Genomic DNA, 25,109 nt, shown 5'->3' on the forward strand with positions numbered 1-25,109 from the left:
AGTGGGAAATAACCATCATCAGTAGTTTTTACACAAAAATTGACCTGTAGGAAGCAACAAATTGGCCCTGAATCTTCCCCAGCTATGTCAGGTATTCATTATATTAACACATTGTGGGCTGATCACGAGCATTCTCGTGTTTTCATATTATACAGTGTTTTACATAAATGTTAAAGGCACGCCTTAAAATTAAATACCCATTGCATTTTGAAGTTATTTATTACATGTTCTTACAAGCTAATATCTTTTTAAAGTATGATACTTTGTAAAACGTTTTTTATACTCGTTCAGTAGAAACTTATCTGGCCACTGGGTAAAGCTAGCAATAAAACTACTGGTGCGCAATGTGTTAAGTACTCAGACTTCAGGTCTAAATACTTGGGATGCTTTGTCATTCCTCTAATAATTGGGATCTCTAACTCATAAAGAGTATTTTGCTTTGCATGATATTCATTCATTCACTTATTCAGCAAATAGTGTTGATTTTCACTATTTTAGGCATTGTATTGGTGTTGAGAATACAAGAATCATAAGATGAGCCACTGTTCCTTAGCTAATTACCAAATAGAGTGGCTACATACATAAATAGATATTGCAATATGACAATAGACTTATGACAAGTGTGGTTCATCTAGTTTGTGCAGGTAAAATCCCTTTTATTCCAGTACACTCATGGAGAGTCTGAATGGCAAGGACACAATTTAGATTCATTTCTTAGATGGTTTCTCTCCAGGCTGATACAGCACCATGCACCTCGGTGCTCAGAGTCTGGGTTAAATGGGCAGATTTTCCAGCAATGTCAGAAACCTCAGATATTGACACAAGGTAAAAATTTTAAAGCTTCTAGAAAACAACTCAGCCAATATGCTGTTGGTTTTCAGAATTTAAAATTCACCTGAACTTTTCAGATAAGGCAAAAGACTTCAAGCACATTTTGATCTTCAAGTTGTCTCTTTCTCAGATCACTGGGAGCACAGCACATGTCTATTCTCTTTTGCTCTTAGGGAGTGTAGTTCAGTGAACCTGTTTTAGCATCACTGCCAATATCTAAACTCATGCTAAGAAATGTGGGTTGGGATACAGTCATTGCATTTAAAAGTATTTCCCCCAGGATGACCTCTCTGACGTTTAGGCACTCGAAGGCGTTGGTCCACCTCTCCTGACTATAGGGTGCTTCTCTCCAGGATGAATGGAGCCTAGGAAGAGTGAGTGCTTAAAGCCCGTGTAGTAAAAATCACGCTGCTTATGTGTACAGGGTTTATTTTTAGTATAAATTCTCTCCCGGACAAAAGATTCCCCACAAGCATTAAGTTTACAGGGTTTCTCTCTGTAGGCTGTGAATCCGTGGTTTCCTAAAATGCAACACCGTGAGGCTTGTGAAGAAAAGAGCAAAGCCTAGTTGCATACTCACTGCTTATCAGCAAACTCTTCTCCCGACTGCTCCATCCCCAGTCATTCCCTCGAGCTTTATTCTCTCCTCCTTCCCAGGATTCCGTGCAAAGCGGGACAGGTCTAGTGTTCGGTGTCAAACTAGAGACATAGTTTAATGGGACAGGAAGCATATTTTCATTTCCAGTTTTTTCCATCATTAGTCTTCACTGTCCACATAGCCTGTGGTCAGGCTCTTAAGAAATTGCTAATCATGCAGAATAATTTTCCCCTTTCTACACTAAGGCATGTAAATATTAGCTTTGAGACATTTTGTAGCTCTGTCTAGTAAGTGGAAGCCTGAAGGAAAAGGTCTGTGTTGACAGTCTTCCTGATTATTTTAGAGAAAATACTGATAACCAGGAATTCTTGCCAAAGAAATTACAAGGTTACATTGGCTATAGGCACAGGTCCAAGCTTCACCATCATGAAAATAACATTCAGGGACCAAGAGCACAGAAGAAAAATTAAATAAAATTTAATTTTATTTAATAAAATAAAATTTAAAATCCAACACCCCCATATATGTCAGAAGGTATCCTTAGACCTAATTAACAATCTAAAGTCACCAAGTGCTGGAGAGAAGTAGCCAAGAAATAAGAATTCAGAAGCATTTGACCATCCTTGTACTTTAGGTTTGTGTATCTTGTTTCACTTTTTATTTTTTCTGCCTGGAAAATGAGTGGATGCTATTAGCGTCTGCTTCCCCTTCGGGTCATATCCCTTCTCCACATTATACCAGAGGTTCTCAAACTCGGGCTTGTATCAGAATCATCTGGGAGACTTGTTAAGTTTCGATTGCCAGACCACCACCACAGTTTCTCATCAGGAGGCCATGGGTGGGAGCCTGAGATTTGCATGACTAACAGGTGATGGAGATACTGCTGATTCAGGACCACACTTTGGAAATCACTGTTCTAGGCTCTAACCACACCTGCAGCTCTGCCAGCACGTGGTGCTCTCTTCTTGGCCTCGCCTTCACCTGGAGCACACTCTGCAGTCCTATCTTCCTTGCTACTTAGGTCAAGCATGTCAAACTCGCAGTCCACGGGCCGCATGCCTCTTTTCTTTGGCCTGTGTTAGCCTTTGAGTTTGACATGCTTGACTTAGGTGGTGCTGCAGATTCTGCTCACATATCACCTCCTCTGGGAAGTCTTCCTTTATGCCCTCTTCCATCCCCAAGACAGAATTAGGTACTTTTTGTCTTTGTTCCTATCACTATTTTCTGTTAACATATCTATTGCCCACATTAAACTATTAGCCTTTAAAGAGCAAAGATTGTATTTTGTTTATATTCATTCACTCGGGTCCTCTGAAATGACCGGCATGTAGCAGGTTTGTTGTTAATGTGCGTTACTCACCACAGCCTTGTTTTCCTTAATGAAAGGATGCGAGGCTCAGAAGTGGGGACCTGAGTGTAACCGTGTCTGCACTGCCTGTGTGAACAATGGTGTCTGCCATGAAGACACTGGGGAATGCATTTGCCCTCCGGGGTTTATGGGGAGAACATGTGAGAAGGGTAAGTCAAGAGTACTTGATGAGTAAGTTGTGGATTGAAAAAGATGCCATTGGATCTAGAATTTTATATGTGGACAGAGTTGGGAATGGAAGTTAAATGGCCTCTGCTAGGCATACGGTACCTTTGTGTGAGTTAGAAAATGCGCCCTTTCCTAAGAGTTTTTATTGCCAACTACTGGGAAGTTTCATTACATAAATGGATCTGCAATGTCTGTGATGCGAATGCACCCCCTAGGTGTGTGCTGTGCACAGCCTGCATAATTGTGGGTGTGGCTCTGAGATCCTCTCTGTGGGGCACTTTCATGGTCTATAAAGTGTATGTTCACCCTGCCCGTACCACAGCTGAGATTGGATTATTTTCCATGTTCAGTGGTCTAGGAGAGACCCTTTAAGAGAGGAATTATGCATTTCTAAAGGTTGTATGCTTGACTCTGAATCACCTTTTTCTCCCCCCAAAAGCTTGCGAACGGCACACATTTGGCAGAACTTGTAAGGAACAGTGTAGTGGACCAGAGGGATGCAAGTCCTACGTGTTCTGCCTCCCGGACCCCTATGGGTGCTCCTGTGCCACCGGCTGGAAGAGCCTGCAGTGCAATGAAGGTATGCACCCCCCCCCCCCCGCCGCCCCGCCCCGCCCCCTGCATAGGAAGAGTTCTGGCAGGGACACAAGGAGGTCTGGCTTGCTGAGCAACAAAGTTCGAATCACAGATGATTTATTGAAAGTTAATTATCTTTCACATGAAGACTCTGGACCTCATAGAAAGTGCTTCTCATACACCTCACCTGGGATCTTATTAAAACAGAGTCTGATTTCATGGGTCTGGGCTGGGGCCGGAGGTTCTGCCTTTCTAACAAGCTCCCACACGTGCCGATGCTGTTGGTTTTCAGACCACACTTGATGTTGGAATGTCACTGAGTGCATCATAAATATCAGCACTTTCAGGTCAGATCCAGACTGGATTTGGTGTTTGGTAATTGAGAAAGTTATGATCTAATCTTCTATGGACATTACTCATGCAGTCCTCACTTCAGCTACTCTAAGACCCCCTCTGCCCTTTCTAACGTCTACTTTCCCGTTCGATAAGCTACAAAGGTATGTGTCCCCATCTCCTTTCCAGTGTGTGTTTCATATCTCCTACAACACAGTAGTAGCTTCACATGAACCTGCAGCCAAATATGCCAGATCTTTACTAATGAACATTAGTGGAGTGAATTGGCCAGAGCTGAAAGGGTTCTCAGTATTTACCTCACAAAGCCAGCTTTTTGCACATCTGGCACTATTGGGAGTTAGGATGGGGCCCCCAGCAACCTGAAAACAATGTCCTAGAGGTGAGCAGTTCAGTAAAAATATAAGCAAGACACATCTATAATTGAAAGTTTTCTAGTAGTCACATTTAAAAAGTGAAAACAACAACAAGCGAAATCATTTTAATATTTCATTTAACTCAATATGCCAAAATACTTCAAGAAGTAACCAATAGAAAAAAGTTTTAACGAGATAGTTTTCATTCCCTTTTCACACTAAGTCTTTGAAATCTCAATTTGGACTAGCTATATTTTAAGTGCTCAGTAGCCATGCATGTCTAGTGGCTACCATACTGAACAGCACAGCGTTAGGGGCTTGGAATAAGAGGGCAAAGAGGAGAGTTACACAAAAGCAAGCTGCAGCTGCTACAAACCACCCAAGTCCCTGTAGATGTTGTATCTGCCCCCGTGGAACACAGAGGGGGCCCAGCAGTGAAGGAATCTTACCTGGTCTGTGAGACGTGCACCTTAAAGCAAAAGGTGCCCCCCAGGTGGGGGCAGATCCAGTTCCCTTAAAAAAAAGAATATTATAAAACTATGCAAATTAAAAAAAACACGTGTGTATGTAAACACTGCCAGAACCCCAGGAGGGGTGTGTGCATGTTAGGAGTCTAGAATATAAGCCTCATCGGCTTCATAGTGAATGTGTCTCTAGATTCAGGTTTATAAGAATATGCATATTGACTCATCCCAGCCATGCCAGGCTCAAGAAATCACTATGATTTTATGAACTGGAAATTTCTAGTGTTCTCCCCCCAGACTCCTTCCTAAGACCTCCAATCACCTATGTGCTAGCTAGACTCCTTGATATTGTCCCTTAGGTCCCTGCGACACTAATCATTTCTTTCTAACATTTCCACTGTGTTCTTCAGACTGGATATCTATTGATCGAACTTAAAATTCATTGACTCTCTCTTCTGTTATCTCCACTCTGCTGCTAAGTCCACATAGTAACATTTTCTATTTCAGTTGTCTAGTTCTAGAATGGTTTTTTTGTTATTAAAATATTTTTATTCAACTTATTGGGCTGACCTTGGTTAATAAAATTATATAGATTTCAGGTGTTTAATTCTATAATACATCATTCAAATATTGTATTGTGTGTTCATCACTCAGGTGAAGTCTCCTTCCATCATCATTTATCACTCCTGTACCCTCTTCTATCTCCCCCATATACCCTCCTTCCATTCCCAGTGGTAAATCACTATACTGTTGTCTGTATCTATGATTGGTTTTTGTTTATTTTGCTTAATTCCTTCATTTTTTCACCCAGTCCCCCAGCACCCACCCCTCCAAAAACTGTCAGTCTGCTTTCTGTATCTACAAGTCTATTTCTATTTTGCTTGTCTATTAATTTTGTTCATTAGATTTTTACATATAAGTGAAATCATATGGTATTTGTCTTTCTCTGATTGGCTTCTTTCACTTAGTGTAATACTCTCCTGGTCCATCCATGGTGTTGCAAAAGGTAAAATTTCCTTCTTTTTTATGGCCAAGTAGTATTCTATTGTGTAAATGTACTACAGCATTTTTGTTGTTAATGCTCACCCGAGGATATTTTTTCATTGATTGAAACATCGATATGAGAGAGACACACCTTGATTGGTTGCCTCCAGCATATGCCCCTTGGGGCTGGGGAACAAACCTGCAACCCAGGTAGGAGCCATGATCAAGAATCAAACCCACGACCTTTTGGTGTGTGGACTGATGCTCTATCACTGAGCCACACTGGCCAGGGCATTACTGCAGCTTTTTTTTATCTGTTCTTCTACTGATGGACACTTGGGCTGCTTCCAAATCATGACTATTGTAAATAATGCTGCAATGAACATAGGGGTGCATATATTCTTTTGAATCAGTGTTTTGAGTTTCTTTGGATATATTTCCAGAGGTGAAATTGCTGGATCATAAGGCAGTTCCATTTTTAATGTTTTGAGGTGACTTGATACTGCTCAACAGTGTATGAGGATTCTCTTTTCTCCACATCTTCACCAACACTTGTTGTTTGTTCATTTATTGATAATAGCCATTCTGACAGGTGTGAGGTGATAACTCATTGTGGTATTAATTTGCATCATTTCTTTGATGATTAGTGACATTGAACATATGTTCATTGTTTATTGTCCATCTGTATTTCCTCTTTGGAGAAGTCTCTATTCAAGTCCTTTGTCCATTTTTTAATTGCACTTTTTGTTGAGTTGTATAAGTTTTTTATTATCAGATGTATCATTAACAAATATGTTCTTCCATTCAGTGGGTTATCTTTTCATTTTCTTGCTGGTTTCCTTTGCTGTGCAAAAACATTTTGTTTTGATGTAGTTCAATTGTTTATTTTTTTCTTTTGATTCTCTTGCCTGAGGAGGCATACCAGAAAAAATATTTCTATGAAAAATGTCTGAGATTTTACTGACTATGTTTTCTCCTATGATTTTTATGGTTTTGAGACTTATCTTTAATCTATTTTGAGTTTATTCTTGTGGATTGTGTTCACACATATCTCCAATTTTCTCAGTGCCGTTTATTGAACAGACTATCTTTGTATATTTTTGTCTCTTTTGTTGAATATTAATTGACCAGAAAGGCAAGGGTTTGTTGCTGGACTCTCTTTTCTGTTCCATTGACTTATATCTGTTTTTATGCCAGTGCCATGCTGTTTTGATTACTATGACCTTGTATAATTTGATATCAGGTATTGTGATTCTTCAAACTTTTTCTTTCTCAAGATTGCTGTGGCTATTTCTGGTCTTTTGTAATTCCATATAAATGTTTGGACTATTTGTTCTAGTTCTGTGAAATATGCCATTGGTGTCTTGATAGGAATTGCATTCAATCTGTAGACGGTCTTGAGTAGTATGGACATTTTAATGATGTTAATTCTTCCCATTCATGAACATGGTATATGCTTCCACTTATTTGGATCTTCTTCACTTTCTTTTTTACAGTGTCTTATAACTTTATGAATTCTTTCCTAGGTATTTTATTAGTTTTTGAGGCAATTGTGAATAGGATTATTTTCATAGTTTCTCTTTCTGATAGCTCATTATTGGTGTATAAAAATGAAACAATTTCTAGGTATTTATTTTGTATCCTGTTACTTTACTGAATTCATTTATGAGTTCCAGTAGTTTTTTGTGGGTTTTTTTAGTGGAGTCTTTAGAACAAGGGTGGGGAACGTCTGGGCTGTGGGCTGTATAAGGCCCACAAATCATTTGGTCTGGCCCTATCAAAGCATTAGGGGTGAGTTATTAAATGTTTGACCAAATAAAGCAGGCTAATTTTTTTAAGTTTATAATTTTTTTTTAAAGATTGTCCATGGTTTATTGATAATATTACAACATAGAAAAATATTCAAACTGTGTCACATGGTGTTTTGAAATTCATCCCAACTGTAGGCTGAGGGGCCTGCAGGTTGGACAGACTGCCCAAGTCCAAGAGCTTCAGCATTTCCTTAGTGTCAGGGTCAACTTCAATGATTTCCTGAGCCAGGGCGGAGACCTCAGGGACATAGTTATCCTCCTCTCCCTCTCCCTCTCCTGCAGCTTGATGGAGATGTCTCTCATGGGCCTCTCTGAATCTGTTTCATCAGACGGGTGACATAGCCTCCCATCTTGTTTCAGAGCTTCTTGCTGGGATTAATGGCGACCTCCTCGCTCACGTGCTTGTTGGTGTGGAAGTCGTTGCCCAGGCGTGTGTAGTACTTCTCGATGATGACCCAGGCCGTCTTCTTCACGGTTTTGGTGCGAACGCAGCCCATGTTGGCGGGTCCCTAGTGAAAGAGGAAACCAAGTTAATTTTGTATGGGCTGTGAAGGATGTTATAAAAATCCAAAAAGCCCTTGGCAGAAAAAGGTTCCCCATCCCTGCGCTAGGGTTTTTACATACAGTATCATGTCATTTGCAAATAATGACAGTTGTACTTCTTCCTTTCCGTGGTTTCATTTATCTTTTGTATTTTTTTAGGCTCTATTGGATTTATTTCTGCTCTGATCTTTACTATTTCCTTCCTTCTACTCACTTTGGGCTTTGTTCGTTTATTCTTTTTCAAGTTCCATTAAGTATAAAGTTGGATTGCTTATTTGAGGTTTTTCTTGTGTTGAGGAAGGCCTGTAATGCTGTGAAATTTCCTACTAGGATTGCTTTCACTGTGTCCCATACATTTTGGATTGTTGTGTTCACATTTTCATTTGTTTCAAGGTATCTTTTGATTTCTTCCTTGACCTCATTGTTGACCATTCATTGTTTACTAATGTTTAGCTTCCATGTCTTTGTGTGTTTTTCAGTTTTTTTCTTGTTATTGATTTCTAGCTCCATACTATTATGGTCAGAGAAGATGCTTGGTATGATTTCAATCTGAGACTTGTTTTGTGTCCTAACATGTGGTCTATCTTACAAAAGGTTACATGTGTGCTTGAAGAGAATGTATATTCTGCTGCTTTGGGGTGAAATGCTCTGATGATATCAATTAAATCTATCTGATCTAGTGTATCATTTAAGGCGGCTGTTTTCTTGTTGATTTTCTGTCTGGAAGAACTATCCATTTATAGCAATGAGGTGTTATAATCCCCTACTGTATTGCTATTAATCTCTTCCTTTATGTTCATCAAGATTTGCTTTATATGTTGAGGTGCTCCTATGTTGGGTGCATAAACGTGTACATCCTCTTGTTGGATTTATTATTATCTAGTGTCCTTCTTTGTTTCTTATCATAGCCTTTGTTTTAAAGCCTATTTTGTCAGATATAAATATTTCTACCCCAGCTTTTATTTCCTTTCCATTTGCATGAAATATCTTTTTTCCGTCTCTTTATTTTAGTCTGTGTGTATCTTTCATTCCGAGTTGAGTCTCTTGTAGACAGCATATAAATGGGTTTTGTTTTCTTATCCATTTTGCTATCCTATGTCTTTTGATTGGATCATTTAAGCCATTTACATTTGAAGTGATTATTGCTAGGTATGTATTTATTGTGATTTTATTCTTTTTATTTTTTTAAAATATATTTTATTGATTTTTTTTTACAGAGAGGAAGGGAGAGAGATAGAGAGTTAGAAACATCGATGAGAGAGAAACATCAATCAGCTGCCTCCTGCACATCTCCTACTGGGGATATGCCCGCAACCCAGGTACATGCCCTTGACCAGAATCAAACCTGGGACCTTTCAGTCCGCAGGCCGACGCTCTATCCACTGAGCCAAACCGGTTTCGGCGATTTTATTCTTTTTTATTTATTGTTGGCACTATTACAGATGTCCCTCATTCCCTCCTCCTCCCTTTAAACACCTCCACACATCCCCACCCACTCTACATTTGGTCATCACCACATTGCTCATGGTCTGTGTCCATGAGCTGTGCATATATGTTCTTTGGCTAATCCCTTCACCTTCTTTCATCCAGTCTCTCCTCATCCCCTCCCCTCTAACCTCTGTCAATCTGCTTCATGTGTCCATGCCTCTGGTTCTATTTTGTTCATCAGTTTATCTTGTTCATTAGATTCCACATATAAGTGAGATCATATGGTATTTGTCTTTCTCCGTCTGGCTTATTTTGCTTTACATAATAATCCCTAGGTCCATCCATGCTGTCTTAAAAGGTAAAGGTTCCTTCTTTTTTACAGTTGTATAGTATTCTACTGTGTAAATGTACCACAGCTATTTTATCTATTCATCTTCTCATGGGCACTTGGGCTGTTTCCAGACTGTGGCTATTGTAAATAATGCTGCTATGAACACAGGGGTGCATATATTTCTCCTGTTCTTTCATTTGGACGCATGTTTCTTCATCTCCCCATTTTGGTGCCTCTTTGTGTTTGTTCGTATGTATTAGTTAGAGCTGTTATGATTCCCAGTCTTGGTAGAATGGTCTTACGTAGTAAGTGTCCCATGGGACTTAGTGTTGTATTCTCCTTGATTACCTGATCTTGGTGCTCCAGAAATGTCTCTTGTGTGGGTTTTGTGGGTCCTCCTGTTGTAATTGAGTCTTTATTGCTATTGGCCCATTCACCTGTGGGGTTGACCCTCAGGCTGGCTGACTGAAGATTGACCCCGACCACACTATAAAGGTTGTTATGCAGGTGCTGCCCACATGAAGTGGAATTCGCTTCAGCAGGGTCTGGTGCCTGCCAAGATCTCCCTTTGGATTGGCTGCTTGCGAAGCTAATTGGATCTTGTTCTGATATTGTCTGAAGCTGGTCAGTGTGTTGGCTCTGGGCCTTTTGGTAGGGACTCTAGTCCAGGCCAATATCAGGTGCTGCCTGTGGCCCTGGGCAACCTGTTTGGAGCTACAAAATGACGCACAGTTTGTGGCTACCTCTGCATATATTCTGATTGGTGTTTCAGAATTCTTAGGATATATTCCCATGCTGTTCCCCACAGTGGCTGCACCAGTCTGCATTCCCGCCAGCAGTGCACAGGGTTCCCTTTCCCCCACATTTTCACTAGCACTTGTTGTTTGTTGACTTATTGATGGAACATTTAAGCCATTTACATTTGAAGTGATTACTGCTAGGTTTGTATTCTGAGAGGTGTAAGGTGATATCTCCTTGTGCTTAGGGTTAGGGCTGCCTCTGCTGTGTGCAGAAAGGATCAAGCTGTGCACCAAGGCTGGCTTTTACCAGAACTGGGCCTGGTGGCAGGTCAACAAAAGTCCCAAGGCACCCTAAGGTCTGCCCTGCTTGCCGGCTGCCTGCTAGCTCAGTCACTGCAAGGGCCTCTGGCAGTGCTCAAGTTGCATGAGTTCAGTTCTCTAGGTAGTCACCAGGTAGGGGTGAGTGGTATTCACCAGATTGATACAGGCTCAAACTCATTGCCAGTCCTGGGTCTGAGGTCACTCAGCAAATTTTCCAGGGCATACCAAATCTAGCTGTCACCCACTAGGTGCTCACACACCTTTGTGGTGGGAGTGGTCTCATGGAGTCATCATGGTGAGGCCAGCAGAGTTCATCAGGCCCTGATAGACCAAGATTTGGCCTCATGAAGAGAGGGCTCTGCACTAGTTGGGTGTGTGAGGGAAAATGGCTTCTGTCCTAGAGCCACTCAGCTCAGTCTGCCAGGAGCCGGAGCTCAATAGGGCAAGGTCGCTGGAAATCAGGATGATGGGGCTGGTTAATTTCCTATGATGTGGAGGTATTGTTCAGTGTTGGGGGAAGGCAGGAGAAGTGATGCCCACCACAAAGCCACACAACTCAGTCTGTCTCAGATTTTGTCCAGACCTCAGCAGGGCAGGGCCTACCATGAGTTGAGTGGGTGTGGCCACCTGTAGTCCACAGGGCGGGGCTAGAGGATCTCCCAGCAGGGGAGGCACCAGTTAGTTTCATGGGAAAGTGGGGGGAGTAGCCCTGCCCCAAAGCCATACCACTCAGTCACTGACACCCGCGTAGTCTGCCCAGACCTCTACACTCTGGCCTAGGCAGCTGACTCCAGTGCAGGCAGCTGACTCCTTACTGGGGTATGACCTCTGCAGGGTGGGGGGACAGGGAGCCCAAGTGTGGGGTTATTGTATTCCCCTAGGCCCATGGTCGGCAAACTGCGGCTCACGAGCTACATGCGGCTCTTTGGCCCCTTGAGTGTGGCTCTTCCTAAGCCTTAGGAGTACCCTAATTAAGTTAATAACAATGTACCTACCTATATAGTTTAAGTTTAAAAAATTTGCCTCTCAAAAGAAATTTTAATCGTACTGTTGATATCTGGCTCTGTTGACTAATGAGTTTGCCGAACACTGCCCTAGGCCAATGCCATAAGGAGTGGAGTACTCCACCATAGGAGACAGATGGTGTCTGTGGTGCAGCAGAGTTATTCAACACAGGGTTCCGGGCAGTTGTCCTCCAGGCGTTCTCCCCAGAGCCATAAACCCCAGCTCTCTTCCCACAACTCCAGCCTGCTCTGATCTCCCTCCGCCTGAGCCCAGGGTGAGTGGCTGTGAATGAGATTTTGTGTGTTGGCTCTTTGGGAGGATGCCTGGTCTCTAGCAGACACTGTAGCTCCCTGGAAGACAATCCCCACCGATTTTAACAGCCAGGTTTTATGTTGGTGTCTCTTCCCAGCTCTGGTGCTCTGGGCTATGGAGCCCGGCATGGAGTTGAAACCCCACACTCCTCAGGGAGAACCTTTGCAGCTGAGGTAGCCCTCCAGCCTCTCAGCCACTGCCCATGGGTGTGGGGGACAGCCTTTTTTGTGTCTCCACCCTTCCTACCAGTCTTGATGTAGCTTTTTCGGAAAATCCTTGGTTAGAAGACTTCTGTTTCACTAGTCTTCAGTTGGTTATTTAGGTTGATTGTTCTGTATTTTTGTTGTGATTCCAGTTTGGTCCTGGGAGGAGGTGAGTGTAACATTCACCTAGTCTGCTGCCATCTTGGATCCTCTTTTGGCTATTTTTTATAGTTTCTATGTCTATGCTGAGATTTCTCATTGTTTCATTTGTTGTGAGCATATTTTCCTTGATCTCACTGAACATAATGATTACAGTTGCTTTACAATTTTTGTCTACCATTTCTAACATCTTTGATAATTTGGCCTCATGAAGTTATCAAGGTTGGTCTTTATTTTTTCTTATGTTGAGTAATTTGGACTTGTATCTTGGACACTGTAAATGTTACATTGTGGAGACTATATTCCTTTGAGGAGTGTTGACTTCATTTTAGCAAACTATTAACTTGGTAGGACTAAAACGGAAAACTCTGACTCTTAGCCATCAGCTCAAACTCAGTTCAGTTCTTTTATTCTTAGCTAGGCAGCTTTGAATCTGCACTTAACATGAGTGGTTCAGGGACCAGCCAAAGATTTGGGAGTTTGCCTTTCTTGCTCTCCCTTTCTAGGTTTTTCCCTCTCACTTTCCAATGGCCATGGTTGTCCTGACTGTGTCTTCTTGTTCTTCAGGTCAGTAAACTACAGGTTTTCTTTGGAGTTTAGTTTCCCTACTTGGTATTGACTGTACCCAGCCATTAGACTAAAAGCTTAAAAATGGGAAACACCTGATTCCCATCTTCCAAATTTTAATTCCTCCTTTAGAATCTGTCTGGTTCCAACTCCCACTCTTCATTGCTTTCAGGTAGTTTTTTTTTAAAAAAATATAGTTATTATTTATAAGAAGGGTGACCTGGTAAGAGCTTGTTCAACTCTCATAGAAGCAGAATTTCCTAACCCCTTAAGTTCCTGGTAATTCAGATAAACAATGCAGATAAGTCACATACTACTTTAAATGAGTTGATTGGAGAGAAAATGAAACTAGCCACCTACAGCCTGAATGTTTTCCTTCCCCTGTTTCAGCACTGGTTTTTCATGTCTCTGTTTACAGCATGCCAGCCTGGGTATTATGGGCCAGACTGTAAGCTCAGGTGCAGGTGTACCAATGGGGAGATCTGTGATCGCTTCCAAGGATGCCTCTGCTCTCCAGAACGCCAAGGGCTCCAGTGTGAGAAAGAAGGTAAAGCAAGGTAACACTGTAGTCATAGCAACGTTCAGCACATCTGAACCAAGGTTTCTGGAATCATTCTTGCCCCCAAAGCCCAAAATTCTCAAACCAATTCTGTTTCCATCTAAAAGTTGGACCTAGGTTTTAAAGGAAAGCTTTCTGAGTCTTTTCAATGGACCTTTATACTGGCTCTCATCCTTTTTTTTCTTTCTTTTTCTAGAAATAAATCATGTGCTCTTTATAGCACATTAAGTGTGGCCAGCTGACAGCTCTGCCTATCTCTTCTGCTCCCTTCTCTGGGACCAGCCTTTTCTCTAGATATACACAACAGGGAAAAACTACTTTAGAGGGATTTATACAAAGGATTTTTTTAAAAAAGATATTAAAAATAGAAAAGATTACCCTCAGAATGAAATGGTAAGTAATTCTAGTTCAGAAATTACCTGGAACAGAGGTAAGCAAACACTGAGCCATAGACCATAGCTGCTCCACTATTTTTTTAACATCTTTATTGAGATATAATTTTTATACCTTAAATTTATTCCCTTAAAGTTATTCAATGGCTTTTAGTATATTTACGGAGTTGTGCGACCATTGCCATAATTTAAGTGTAGCATATTTCCATCATGCCAGAAGAAATCTTGTACCTGTTAGCAGTAACTCTCATTCTTCCCTCCTTCCAGCCCCTGGTGACTATTAACTTTCTGTCTGTACAAATTTGCTTATTCTTGACTGGTTATACCAGGTATACTATAAGTGAGATCATACAGTATATGGTCTTTTGTGGCTGGCTTTTTCACTTATCATACTGTTTTTGAGTTTTATCTGTGTTGTAGCATATATCGGTACTTCATTCCTTTTTAATTGCCCCTCCATCTGTTGTCATAAAGAAAACTATTGGACCACAGCCACACCCATTTGTTTATAAGATTTGGTGTATGGCTGCTTTTACACAAGTTGAATAGTTACCACTGAGAACAGATACGGGGGAAATACCAACAGTTGTTTTCCCAAAGGCTTTAGCTTGTCAGCTTTATACTTTCCCTTCTGTCCCCAGCGTTTGGACGTTGTTACAGGGCAGGAACCTGGGAGGGTCTAGCTAGGGAAGGAAATGCTCTGGGCTACTAGAGGAATGGATTGAAATGGAGAACTAAGAAGCTTCAGGAGTTGAATTTTCTATTTTACTCCTCCCTTTCTGTTCTCAGGCTGATGTTGCAAAAAGTGTGAGAAATCTCAGCCCTAGATCCAGACCCTCAGCTTCCAGAGAGCAGCCCCCTTTCATTAACACACACCCTCCCACCCTGCACCTGCACATCCACCCTCACCTGCATCCAAATGCAGCAAATGCAAGGGACAGTGAAAGAAAGAAATTGTTTAGAAGTGTCAAAGCACTTTTTAAAATTCCTACATAAGGAACTACTTAAGCTGAAAAATTTAATAAGCTTTCTAACCTCTCCAAGTCTACAGATGTCAAGGACTTAACTCTGTAGTCATAGGCCCTTTTGTCTCCTGCTCCACACACTTCACCTGTTTCTTTCTAGGCCTGAGAACTAGGATATCAATATAAAATGTCACTATTGACGTGTTTACCATGACCCCACCTTCTCCCATCACCGAGATGAAGCAGCATATGAGTGATGACTGCTCCATCTCCTAGTAAAAAATGGGTTGAATTGTTTTCAACCACGTCTCACATTTAATTACAAGTGGTCCAAGGTTCTCTAAGATCCTATGGTTCAGAATAAAGCTGTTATATTTCAGGATTGTTCATTCTCTACTCTGCAGGTATTAGGCAGGGAATCCTGATGTCTTTGTTGTAACCAGAGGAATATTTTCTTCTTTCAATATTAGAAGCAACATTTTTTGATTTGGCTGTTGACTACACTTTGATCTGGGGAGGGTTATATGTTGCTTTACTTCTCGCATATAACTCTGCCTATTATTTTATTTGTTTTTTAAATCCTCATCCGAGGATATTTTTCCATTGATTTTTAGAGAGAGTGGGAGAGAGAGGGGAAGATAGAGAGAAAGGCACATTAATTGGTTGCTTCCTGCATGCGCCGGGACGTGCAATCGAGGTACGTGCCCTTGAATGGAATCGAATCCATGACCCTTTGGTCTGCAGGCTGACACTCTATTCACTGAGCCGAACTGGCTAGGGCAAAATCTGCCTATTATTAATCACCTGCCACTTGCAGACTTCCCAGTCAATGAGACATCTCTCACATATCCAAACCAATGTTCCTGGTGTTGATCAGCAGAATCATGGGGTTGTTTGCTGAATGGAAGAACTAGTTTTTTGTTCTTATAAAAATTCTCTTAAATAGCAAGAAAGAGGCTGAAAAGTAAGGGCAGGGGGATGTATATCACTGGTGCACTGAGGTAACCCAGCATTATGGTGACTAGTGTGGGCTCTGGATCATCAAGATCTGAGTTTGAATCTGGGCTCTGAGCCTCCCTCTCATCATCTATAAAGTGAGCACCACAATAGGACCCACCTCACAAGTTTTTATGTTATGAGAAAAAAAATATAATATTTGGAAAGTTCTTTCCTGGGTGTGACCTGCTAAATGGAAGCTACTTTTATTATTACTATTGCCGTTGTGTTAAAGATTGGGTTTCACAGTGCTGTTTTCTTATCCAGGCAGGCCAAGGATGACCCCAAAGATAGAGGACTTGCCAGATGACATAGAAGTAAACAGTGGTAAATTTAACCCCATCTGCAAAGCGTCTGGCTGGCCACTGCCTGCTAATGAAGAAATGACCCTGGTGAAGCCAGACGGGACAGTGCTCCATGTAAGAGTTATTCTTTTTTAAAAAATATTTTATTGAATTTTTACAGAGAGGAAGGGAGAGGGATAGAGAGTTAGAAACATTGATGAGAGAGAAGCATCGATCAGCTGCCTCCTGCACACCTCCTACTGGGGATGTGCCGCAACCAACGTACACCTGGGATCTTTCAGTCCGCAGGCTGACGCTCTATGCACTGAGCCAAACCAGTTAGGGCATAAGAGTTATTCTTAATCTGCCCTCCTGACATCACTAGATACTTTCAGTGTAGTAGTCACCCCGCCCAAGGCTGGATTCCACTTAGGGCTTGCATCCCCCAGGCTAGGATGCTGTTAACTTTGACTCCGGACAGACCTGTTCCCACATCTGCGGTTCAGAAGCCAGGATCCACAGAACCCCTGAGGTCGGGAGGCATTCCTCGAGTCTCCCTGCCCTTCCGTCTCCCCTCACTGATGGTGCTCACCACTGGCTATGGCACTATGGCAGCTGTTCTTCTTTGCTGGAAAGGACCAAGCTACTTTTTCCATACCTTTCCCCTTTCTCTCCCAACATCCCAAATTTCCCTGTGTCACAAATGATTCCCAGGATGTTGGTGTATTTTCTTAGCTAATTTTTTAAGAAACAGTGACCTTTTATGTCTCTCAAAGATGACTGAAAATCAACTTACCAGGAAGGCAGTGACCTCTCAGGGACGTGGCTATGTACGCGCACAGAACACGCCATTGCCAATGTCCACACGCCAAATGCTCCTGATCCCACTCAAACAACCCGTTAGGTAGTAGAAGCCAACGGACAGCTTCCCAGCTCTTGTTGGCCTTTCCACAAGGTCATGGGAGCAACAGCTACTACCTAGTGAGGGCCAACCAGACGATCCACCTTCTAACTGAGCATCACCTGTCCCTTTCTGCAGAAGTGGGAACTGGGAGGGTGAAGTTTAGTAACCAAGGAACTGGGCACAAGTGGCAGAGCCGGTGTGTGGACTCAGAGCCCTGGCTTTTCCCACAAGACCACACTTGACAGCCCTCACACCCTTTGGGAAGCCATGGTATCCTCTCACCCTGCCATCTCTGTATTGGACCAGCAAGCAGCAAGTGTTGCCAGAAGCAGTGTAAGAGGAATTAGACCGCTTGCTTGTAACTATTTACCCCACACGCCCAAACACACAAATACAACCAGCAGGATCTGTGAGGGCGTCAATCCAATATAAACTCTTGGGGCTACTACAATAGCGTTGGAAATGGGCCAGTGATTATACAAGCCTTGCATTGAACTTCTTAATCTCTCCTAGAAAACTTCTTATTAAACAATGAGACGGGGTCAGTGTTATGAACCTTTGTGTTTACGCCTCCCTGGAAGCTTTGATTTTTTATTTATTTATTTATTTTTCTTGTATTTGACCTTTCCAGCCAAAAGACTTTAACCACACGGGTCACCTGTCAGTGGCCACCTTCACCATCCACCGGCTGCTGCCCCCTGACTCAGGAGTCTGGGTCTGCAGTGTGAACACCGTGGCCGGGATGGTGGAAAAGCCTTTCAACATTTCTGTGAAAGGTAAGCTAAGCTCCACGTCCAGAGGAAGAGCTTGTATCCTTGAAGCTTTGTTTATGTTTCGCTGGGTGTTGCTTTCAGATAGGAATGTTATCTGACCGCTAAAATGTCTTTTTGGATCTTTCCCAGGATACTAAGTCTTTACAGTTTTGTTGTGTTTTTATGTGCAGGAAAATGGAAAGGAAGGATTGAGTATATGACCTTCGGGGTCACATAGCCCAGGGATTGATTTTTGTCCCTATTATCTAGTCACTGTGTGTGTGCACCTGGGAAAATGAATTAGCCTCTCCCAGTCTTCTTTTTTTGTATGTGTGAATGAAGCTTAGTTTACCTACATTTCTGGCTTATTGCGAAGGTTTACTAGATATATAAAACACTCGGAATTGTGTCTGGTACAAAGTGTCTGGTCATGTTTATATTTAATCAAAAGCTTCATCATTGTTGTGACTTCTGACTTCCTACTCATTATTGTAAAGATTACTTGGAAATTTTTGAGAATTATGCTACTGAATTAACATGAATGATTTTTTTTCACATATTCAGTGTTGTATTTCTTCTGCTACAAATTTGCCTTTTAAAATGCAAATTAATCTATGGGGGTGTATGTACATTTGTAGCTTGACGAGAAGAGATGAAGTGAAGGCAAATCCCAGGTAGGTTGGCTGGTATACATGGATACAACAAGGAGTCTTAAATATGGAAGTTACTTATGAGTCCATTTAGACAAAAGTACCCAACACTCTTAGTATATATTCTTGGAAAGGTAGTGAGATAACTGTTTCACCACCTGCTTCATCTTATTTAATCTTTATAAGAAACTTATGCACTAGATATTGTTATCCCCACGTTACCAGCCAGAAACCAGGCTCAGAGATTTAGCTAACTTGTCTAAGATAGTATGTCTGCTAAGCAATGAATCTTAACTTTGAATCTGGGTTTCCTGACTCCAAACCCTTCACCATTTTGCTTTCTGAGTCTCTTGAATTACAGACAAGGAAGCAAGATGACCAAGGTTGATTTCTATTTGACTCACTCCATTACTTGATTAGGAATCTTTGGGAGAACCGAGAGGTAATTTCTATAAATGAAATGAATGTAAACATAATCTTTTATTGTTAAAAGGCCAATCACAGCAATACCATAAACAGAGCCTCATAGATTTGGATTCTCTGCCCAGAGAATCCATGTAAACCACCTCAGAATTCTCAGTATTTTTTGGATTACTGGACAAATCCCAAATCTGATTTACTTGGAGTAATCACATTGTCAAAACAATGTCTACGTCAGACATGTTCTTGGAAGAAAGAAAACAATATACAAACAAGGCAAATTATATCATTGTTTAAGCTTCTTGTCATGTTTGTTATCCAGGGAAAATAAAAATAAGAATGATTAAAAAAACAAACCACATTGCTAAGATTCAGGCGAATCTTATTTTTTTTATTTATTTCATTTTATTTTATTTTTTTATATTTTATTGATTTTTCACAGAGAGGAAGGGAGAGAGACAGAAAGCCAGAAACATCGATGAGAGAGAAACATCGATCAGCCGCCTCCTGCACACCCCCCACTGGGGATGTGCCCGCAACCCAGGCACATGCCCTTGACCGGAATCGAACCCGGGACCCCCCAGTCCGCAGGCCGATGCTCTATCCACCAAGCCAAACCGGCTTTGGCAGAATCTTATTTTAATGAGAGACATAGCACAAGACGTCAGTGCAAGGACGCATCTCTAGTTCCAAGTCACTGGTGCCTCTTCACTGCCATGTTGATGGATTTTCATAAAATGGGAACAGCCATTGGGTAAAGTTGTCAGTGTCTTTAACCGGAGTGTTTGTAGAAATAGATACTAGGCTTTATTACCAGAGGACAAATGGGTACGACGACTCTGGCAAACTGGCACTATGTGCTAAAGCTAATCCTACACTTACCTATGACCTGGCCATTTTACTCCAAGGTATATGCTCAAAAGACATGTGTGCATATGTTCAAAACAGACGTCTGCAAGAACATTCCAAGCAGTTTTATTCAGAATAGCCCCAAACCGAAATTAACCCAAATGCCATCACCATTGGAAGGGATAAGTAGGTTGTGGAGCATTCATGTGTATTCCTTTGCTAGGGCTGCTGTAACAAAGGACCACCGACTGGAGCCTTAAAAGACAAAAATTGTTTCCTCACAGTTCTGGAGGCTGGAAGTCCAAGATCCAGGTGCCAGCAGAGTTGGTTCCTTCCGAGGCCTCTCCCTTAGGCTTGTAGCTGGCCTCCATGTGGTCTTCCCTATGCATGTGTGTGCATCCTCATTTAATGTTTTTATGAGGATAATAGTCATATTGGATTAGGAACTACCCTAATAACCTCATTTTCTCTTAATTACCTTCTTAAAGACTTATCTCTAAACACAGTTACATTCTGAGGTGCTGGGGTTTAAGACCTCAACATATGAATTTGGGGGGAATGCAGTTCATTCATAACAGTGGAAAACTAAACAATAATAAAAAAAAATCCTGCCACATTATGGATGAGACATAATAATGGGCAAAAGAAAGTACATGCTTACGATTCTATTCTCCTAAAGTTAAAGAACAGGCATAACTAATCTATACTCACAGAAGTTAGGATGGTAGTTCCCTATTGGCTGGGAAGGGACATAAGGTGCTTGGTGCTTTTCGGGGGCGGGGGCGGGGCGGGGAGGGTGGCTGGAAATATTCTCTATCTCAGTCTGGGTAGTGGTTGCAAGGGTGTATACATAGGTAAAGTCCTTGACCTAAATACACTTAAGATTTTTGCACTTTACAATATGTATATATCTGTAAGAATGATTAGAAGACAAAAAACAAAATGATAAATTACTAAAAGGAAGCTTTTGGAGTAATTTTCTTACCCTTGTAAAGTTATCTCTTTTGCAAGAGACTGACACTAATAACTATATTAACATGCATTTCGATGATTTAAACAAACAGGTGGTCCTATGTGATCATACAAGGGAAGTATGACTTAGTGAATGAATTTACTCACTGTTTTCAGAGTGCTCTCTTCAGAAACTGAATCTAAGAAAATGTGTATTCTGACTTACCGGACTTAACACTGGCATAGCCACCTCGGCAGGGCATGCTGTTCAATTAGGCTTCTTACTGTTTTATTATCCTGACCTTAGGCAACCTACTCCTCAGTCTTTATTTAGTCAGCCAATAGCATTGGTAAAGGACTATATGTTCTAGGCTGGGAATATAGCAATAATACAAGGGGGGCGGGGAAAGCCCTCTCATTATGGAGCTTTCATTCCCATAGAGAGATATAAACAATGAACAAATAAATAAGTAAAATGTCTAGTTTGCTGAGATGCTAAGTGCCATGGAGAAGATTAAAGCCGAAATGGGGCCAGGCCGGAGAGGTGACTCATCTAAAATGGGGTAGGATTCCCTGATAAAATGATACTGAGCAAAGACTTGAAGGTCATTTTTACAGATGGTGAGTCAAAACATTAAGACCGAGAGATAAAGTTATTGAACATTGTAATGTCCCCTGAAATCTGAAAGAGTCTACATTATATAATACACACTCTTGTGGAGAAAATAAAACAACAATTGTGCATTTCTAAGAAGGTCAGGCTAACAGAGCTACAGAACTCACTGGAAATTCAGTTGAAAAACAGTGATTCAGCACCTGGTGAACAAACCTACATGGTCTGTTTAGAGTCTACTGCAGTGTTTTACAACTTTTTTTTTAATCATTATTCATTACGGAGTCCTCTTAGAAATTGTTTCCCAAAACTCTACGCCCATCACTATAAAATGTTAATTAACATCACAGATGTACTGCCTATCTGTTTATGTACTGTGGCTCTTCACAAGGCCACAAGCCATTGTAATAGTTTATCCCAAGAATTTTCACCTCCTTGGCGGGGTGCTATTGTCCCCACTGAGAATACATGATCTTTGAGAGACGGGGAGATTATGCTGGGTTATCCAGATGGATCCACTCTAATCACATGAGTCCTTAAAAGCAAAGAACTTTTCCTGGCTCTAGTCAGAAAGATATATTACAATAGAAGGAGGGTCAGAGAGATGCAACCTGCTGACTTTGAAGCTGGAGGAAGGGGCTGGGAGAGGAGGAATGTAGGTAAGTTTCTAAAAGTTGGAACGAATAAGGAAACATTCTCCTGTAGAGCCTCCAGAAAGAACACAGCCCTGCTAACACCTTGATGTTAGCCCCGTGAGACCCCTATCTGACTTTTGACCTTCAGAACTGTTAGACAATGATCGTGTTGTTTTCAGAAACCCCTCCCCTGACAAAAGAGAGAGAGGATACATAGTCTAGTGCAGTGATGGCGAACCTTTTGAGCTTGGTGCGGCAGCATTTTGAAAAACCCTAACTTAACTCTGGTGCTGTGTCACATCTAGAAATTTTTTGATATTTGCAACCATAGTAAAACAAAGACTTATGTTTTGATATTTATTTTATATATTTAAATGCCATTTAACAAAGAAAAATCAACCAAAAAAATGAGTTCGCATGTCACCTCTGACACGTGTGTCATAGATTCGCCATCACTGGTCTAGTGGGAAGATCGACATCAAATAATCACACAAAATCACCAAGAATAACAAGTCCTGAAAATTATAATGAAGCAAAAGTAGAAGTTCTGTGAAAGCCTAGGATAGCCTTTGTGAAGAAGTCACTTTGGAGGTCAGAGTTGAATGATGGGTAAGAGTTAACTGGAGAAGAGTGGGAGGTGGAGCATTCCTTCCTGAAAACTACGTCTACGAAGACTGAGCCGAAAAGGAGCTTGCTGCTGCTTTGTTAGTTGGATGAACTGAACGTTGGTCCGTGGGACTGGAGGGTATTGGGTGAGGAGAAGAGGAGGCTGGAGAGGAGGCAGAGACTCACTCGTGCCAGGCCTGGCAGGTCATGGTACACATTTTAGGCTTTATTCTAGATGTAATGGGAATCCATTGAAGGGTCTTGAGCAGAGGAGTCGTCATATTTTAAGAAAGCGCTTTGTAGATAAGGGGTTGGAGAGGCAATAGCTAAGTGGGGAGATCACAGAGCAGTTGATTTCATGGCATCTGAGCAGAGAGCTCTGAGAGGGTGTTGTTGGAAATGTAAAGGCACTCCCCCTCTCCCCCACCTAAGAATAACGATAAAACCCCAAATCTAAGAACTAATCTGATTGCTGAATTTGTGTTTAGTTCTTCCAAAGCCCCTGAATGCCCCCAACGTGATTGACATCGGACATAACTGTGCTGTCATCAACATCAGCTCTGAGCCTTACTTTGGGGATGGACCAATCACATTCAAGAAGCTTCTCTACAAACCTGTCAATCATTATGAGGCTTGGCGCCACATTCAAGGTAAGGTTTGTAGAGGAAGGTTCCCGCTGGAGAGGTACCAGGAAGGAAAACTCTCCCCCAACACCGAAGCCCCTCTCCTGGCTCAGCCCTCTTCCCCTTGGTGCTGGCTGTAGCAGAGGGTTTAGTTTCAGAGTTTTCAGGATAGAGTGCGGGCCCTCTGAATTCGGGGCCAACTTTCTGAAAGTCGGGGTGTGCTATGGAACACGGAACAGACTGCACTGGGAGTGACTGTCTATATCCGTGTTTCTTTTTCAGGCTTCTCTGGCTCTCCAGCCCTGTTTTTAGTTACTCTGTCTGGGTTGGTCATGGTGAAAGATCCATGTTTATGCCATAAATATGATAACAGGAAATTCCAGGGTCTACTGGAAAGACAAAGAGACCGAATCTGCTTAAATTCGAGAGTGATTGTTGCTGCTATATTAAGTTGTTTGTTCTTGTTCTCATTTGAGTCTTGCCCTGTCCTGCAGGCTCTGAAAGCACAGAGATTGTGCAAGGAATTTGGGCCTGAAAAGTTTACGTTGTGGCAGACTGAAAGGCAGCGGGGGGCGGGGGGGGGGGGGGCACAAAGTACATGCTCCTCCCCCAACTTCCTGAAAGAAAAAATAAGTCCACAAAGTGTGATCAAATGTCAAAAGTTCATAAAAACACTGTTAATGAATTAATTTGTTAAATTTCTTTTGAAGCACACATTAGAGTTCTGTTTGTTGCATGATGATGTATAATCACCGTTTTTGAAAAGGAAGCTGAGCACTGTCTATTGGTGCCGCTGCTTTCATTGTGCCGTCCTGCAGAGAGAGCTGGGGGGGGGGGGGGATCGTGCTGCAGGTGGCACACACCCTCCACAGGCACCCACCCCACACGGGTGCCTGCGCCTTCTGGAAAGGGCAAGGAAGTTACAAAAAAGGAGAAGAAAAGGAGGGGCGGGGGTTAGTGCTACTAGTTGATCTGGGTTTGCTGAATAAAGTCATGGGATTAGTACTGAACTCTTCACGCTCTATTGTAGACTCAGCTCAAATTCAATATCTGAGCAATGGAAGGCTGAATTGTGGGGTGGCTATTTCCAGCACCGATGCCTAGATCTTATTAAAAGCATGGTGGTAAAAATTCATCGTCTCTTTTTACAAGTAGACATCCAAAACATGGTCTTCTAAGGACTCTTAGGCACAGCCCACTTTTTCCTTACTGGCTGGAAATTTATCATCTGGCGAGGCAAGATCTCCCTCCGCAGGGTCTGTGGAGAAGGAGGCTGGCCAAAGCCCACCGCTCAGGAGCAAGCAGCCCGCACACTTGTGAATGGATCTGGGCACCCCAGACCCTTCCTTTGTAATGATGTGGGCCAGGCCACCACCGTCATTGTGAGCAAACCCTGAGATTTCTCCTCTGGAAGCTTGCTTGCAATCACTGCCTGTACTGGAAAACAGTCGAAATTAAGTTCTTTCTGTTATTCTAAATCGAGGTTTTCTCCCCTAAATCAGATTGGTATTCCATAGAGTTGAAGATTGGTGTGATTTTAGAATTTTACTCTACACAGGAAAAGACTAGAACAGAAATGATTACGCGGCACAGAGACACCTCTATTACTGTACACACTGCAACCTGGAGTTTTCCTTTGAGAAGCGTGTGTCCCTTATATTAGGAATGGTGAGGCCCTGAAGATGGACTGCCTCTCCATTTCACTAAGACATTGTGCTTTTAAAGGCCAAACAGTAGTTCCCATCCCAGTAGCAACCTGCCAGGTTAGAGAACGTAAAAGGATGCCACCCTAA

The 25,109-nt window shown here is 42.0% G+C and overlaps 1 protein-coding gene and 1 pseudogene across 4 annotated transcripts in view; one reads left to right on the forward strand and one right to left on the reverse strand.

Moving 5' to 3' along the window:
• TEK (TEK receptor tyrosine kinase) overlaps positions 1-25,109 on the forward strand; it is a 112,088-nt gene that overhangs the window by 53,531 nt on the left and 33,448 nt on the right. For 2 of the 4 annotated variants that reach the window (XM_036331299.1, XM_036331300.1), the window contains exons 5-10: positions 2,816-2,947; positions 3,406-3,546; positions 13,536-13,664; positions 16,297-16,448; positions 17,849-17,993; positions 23,182-23,343. In XM_036331299.1, the coding sequence (XP_036187192.1) occupies positions 2,816-2,947; positions 3,406-3,546; positions 13,536-13,664; positions 16,297-16,448; positions 17,849-17,993; positions 23,182-23,343 (861 nt within the window). The remainder of the gene's footprint in view (positions 1-2,815; positions 2,948-3,405; positions 3,547-13,535; positions 13,665-16,296; positions 16,449-17,848; positions 17,994-23,181; positions 23,344-25,109) is intronic. The other 2 variants (XM_036331301.1, XM_036331302.1) reach the window with 1 other exon arrangement.
• On the reverse strand, positions 7,600-8,005 carry LOC118667605 (annotated as a pseudogene).

The sequence above is a fragment of the Myotis myotis genome, unplaced genomic scaffold (assembly GCF_014108235.1).
Source record: "Myotis myotis isolate mMyoMyo1 unplaced genomic scaffold, mMyoMyo1.p scaffold_m19_p_12, whole genome shotgun sequence".
Lineage (NCBI taxonomy): Eukaryota > Metazoa > Chordata > Mammalia > Chiroptera > Vespertilionidae > Myotis > Myotis myotis.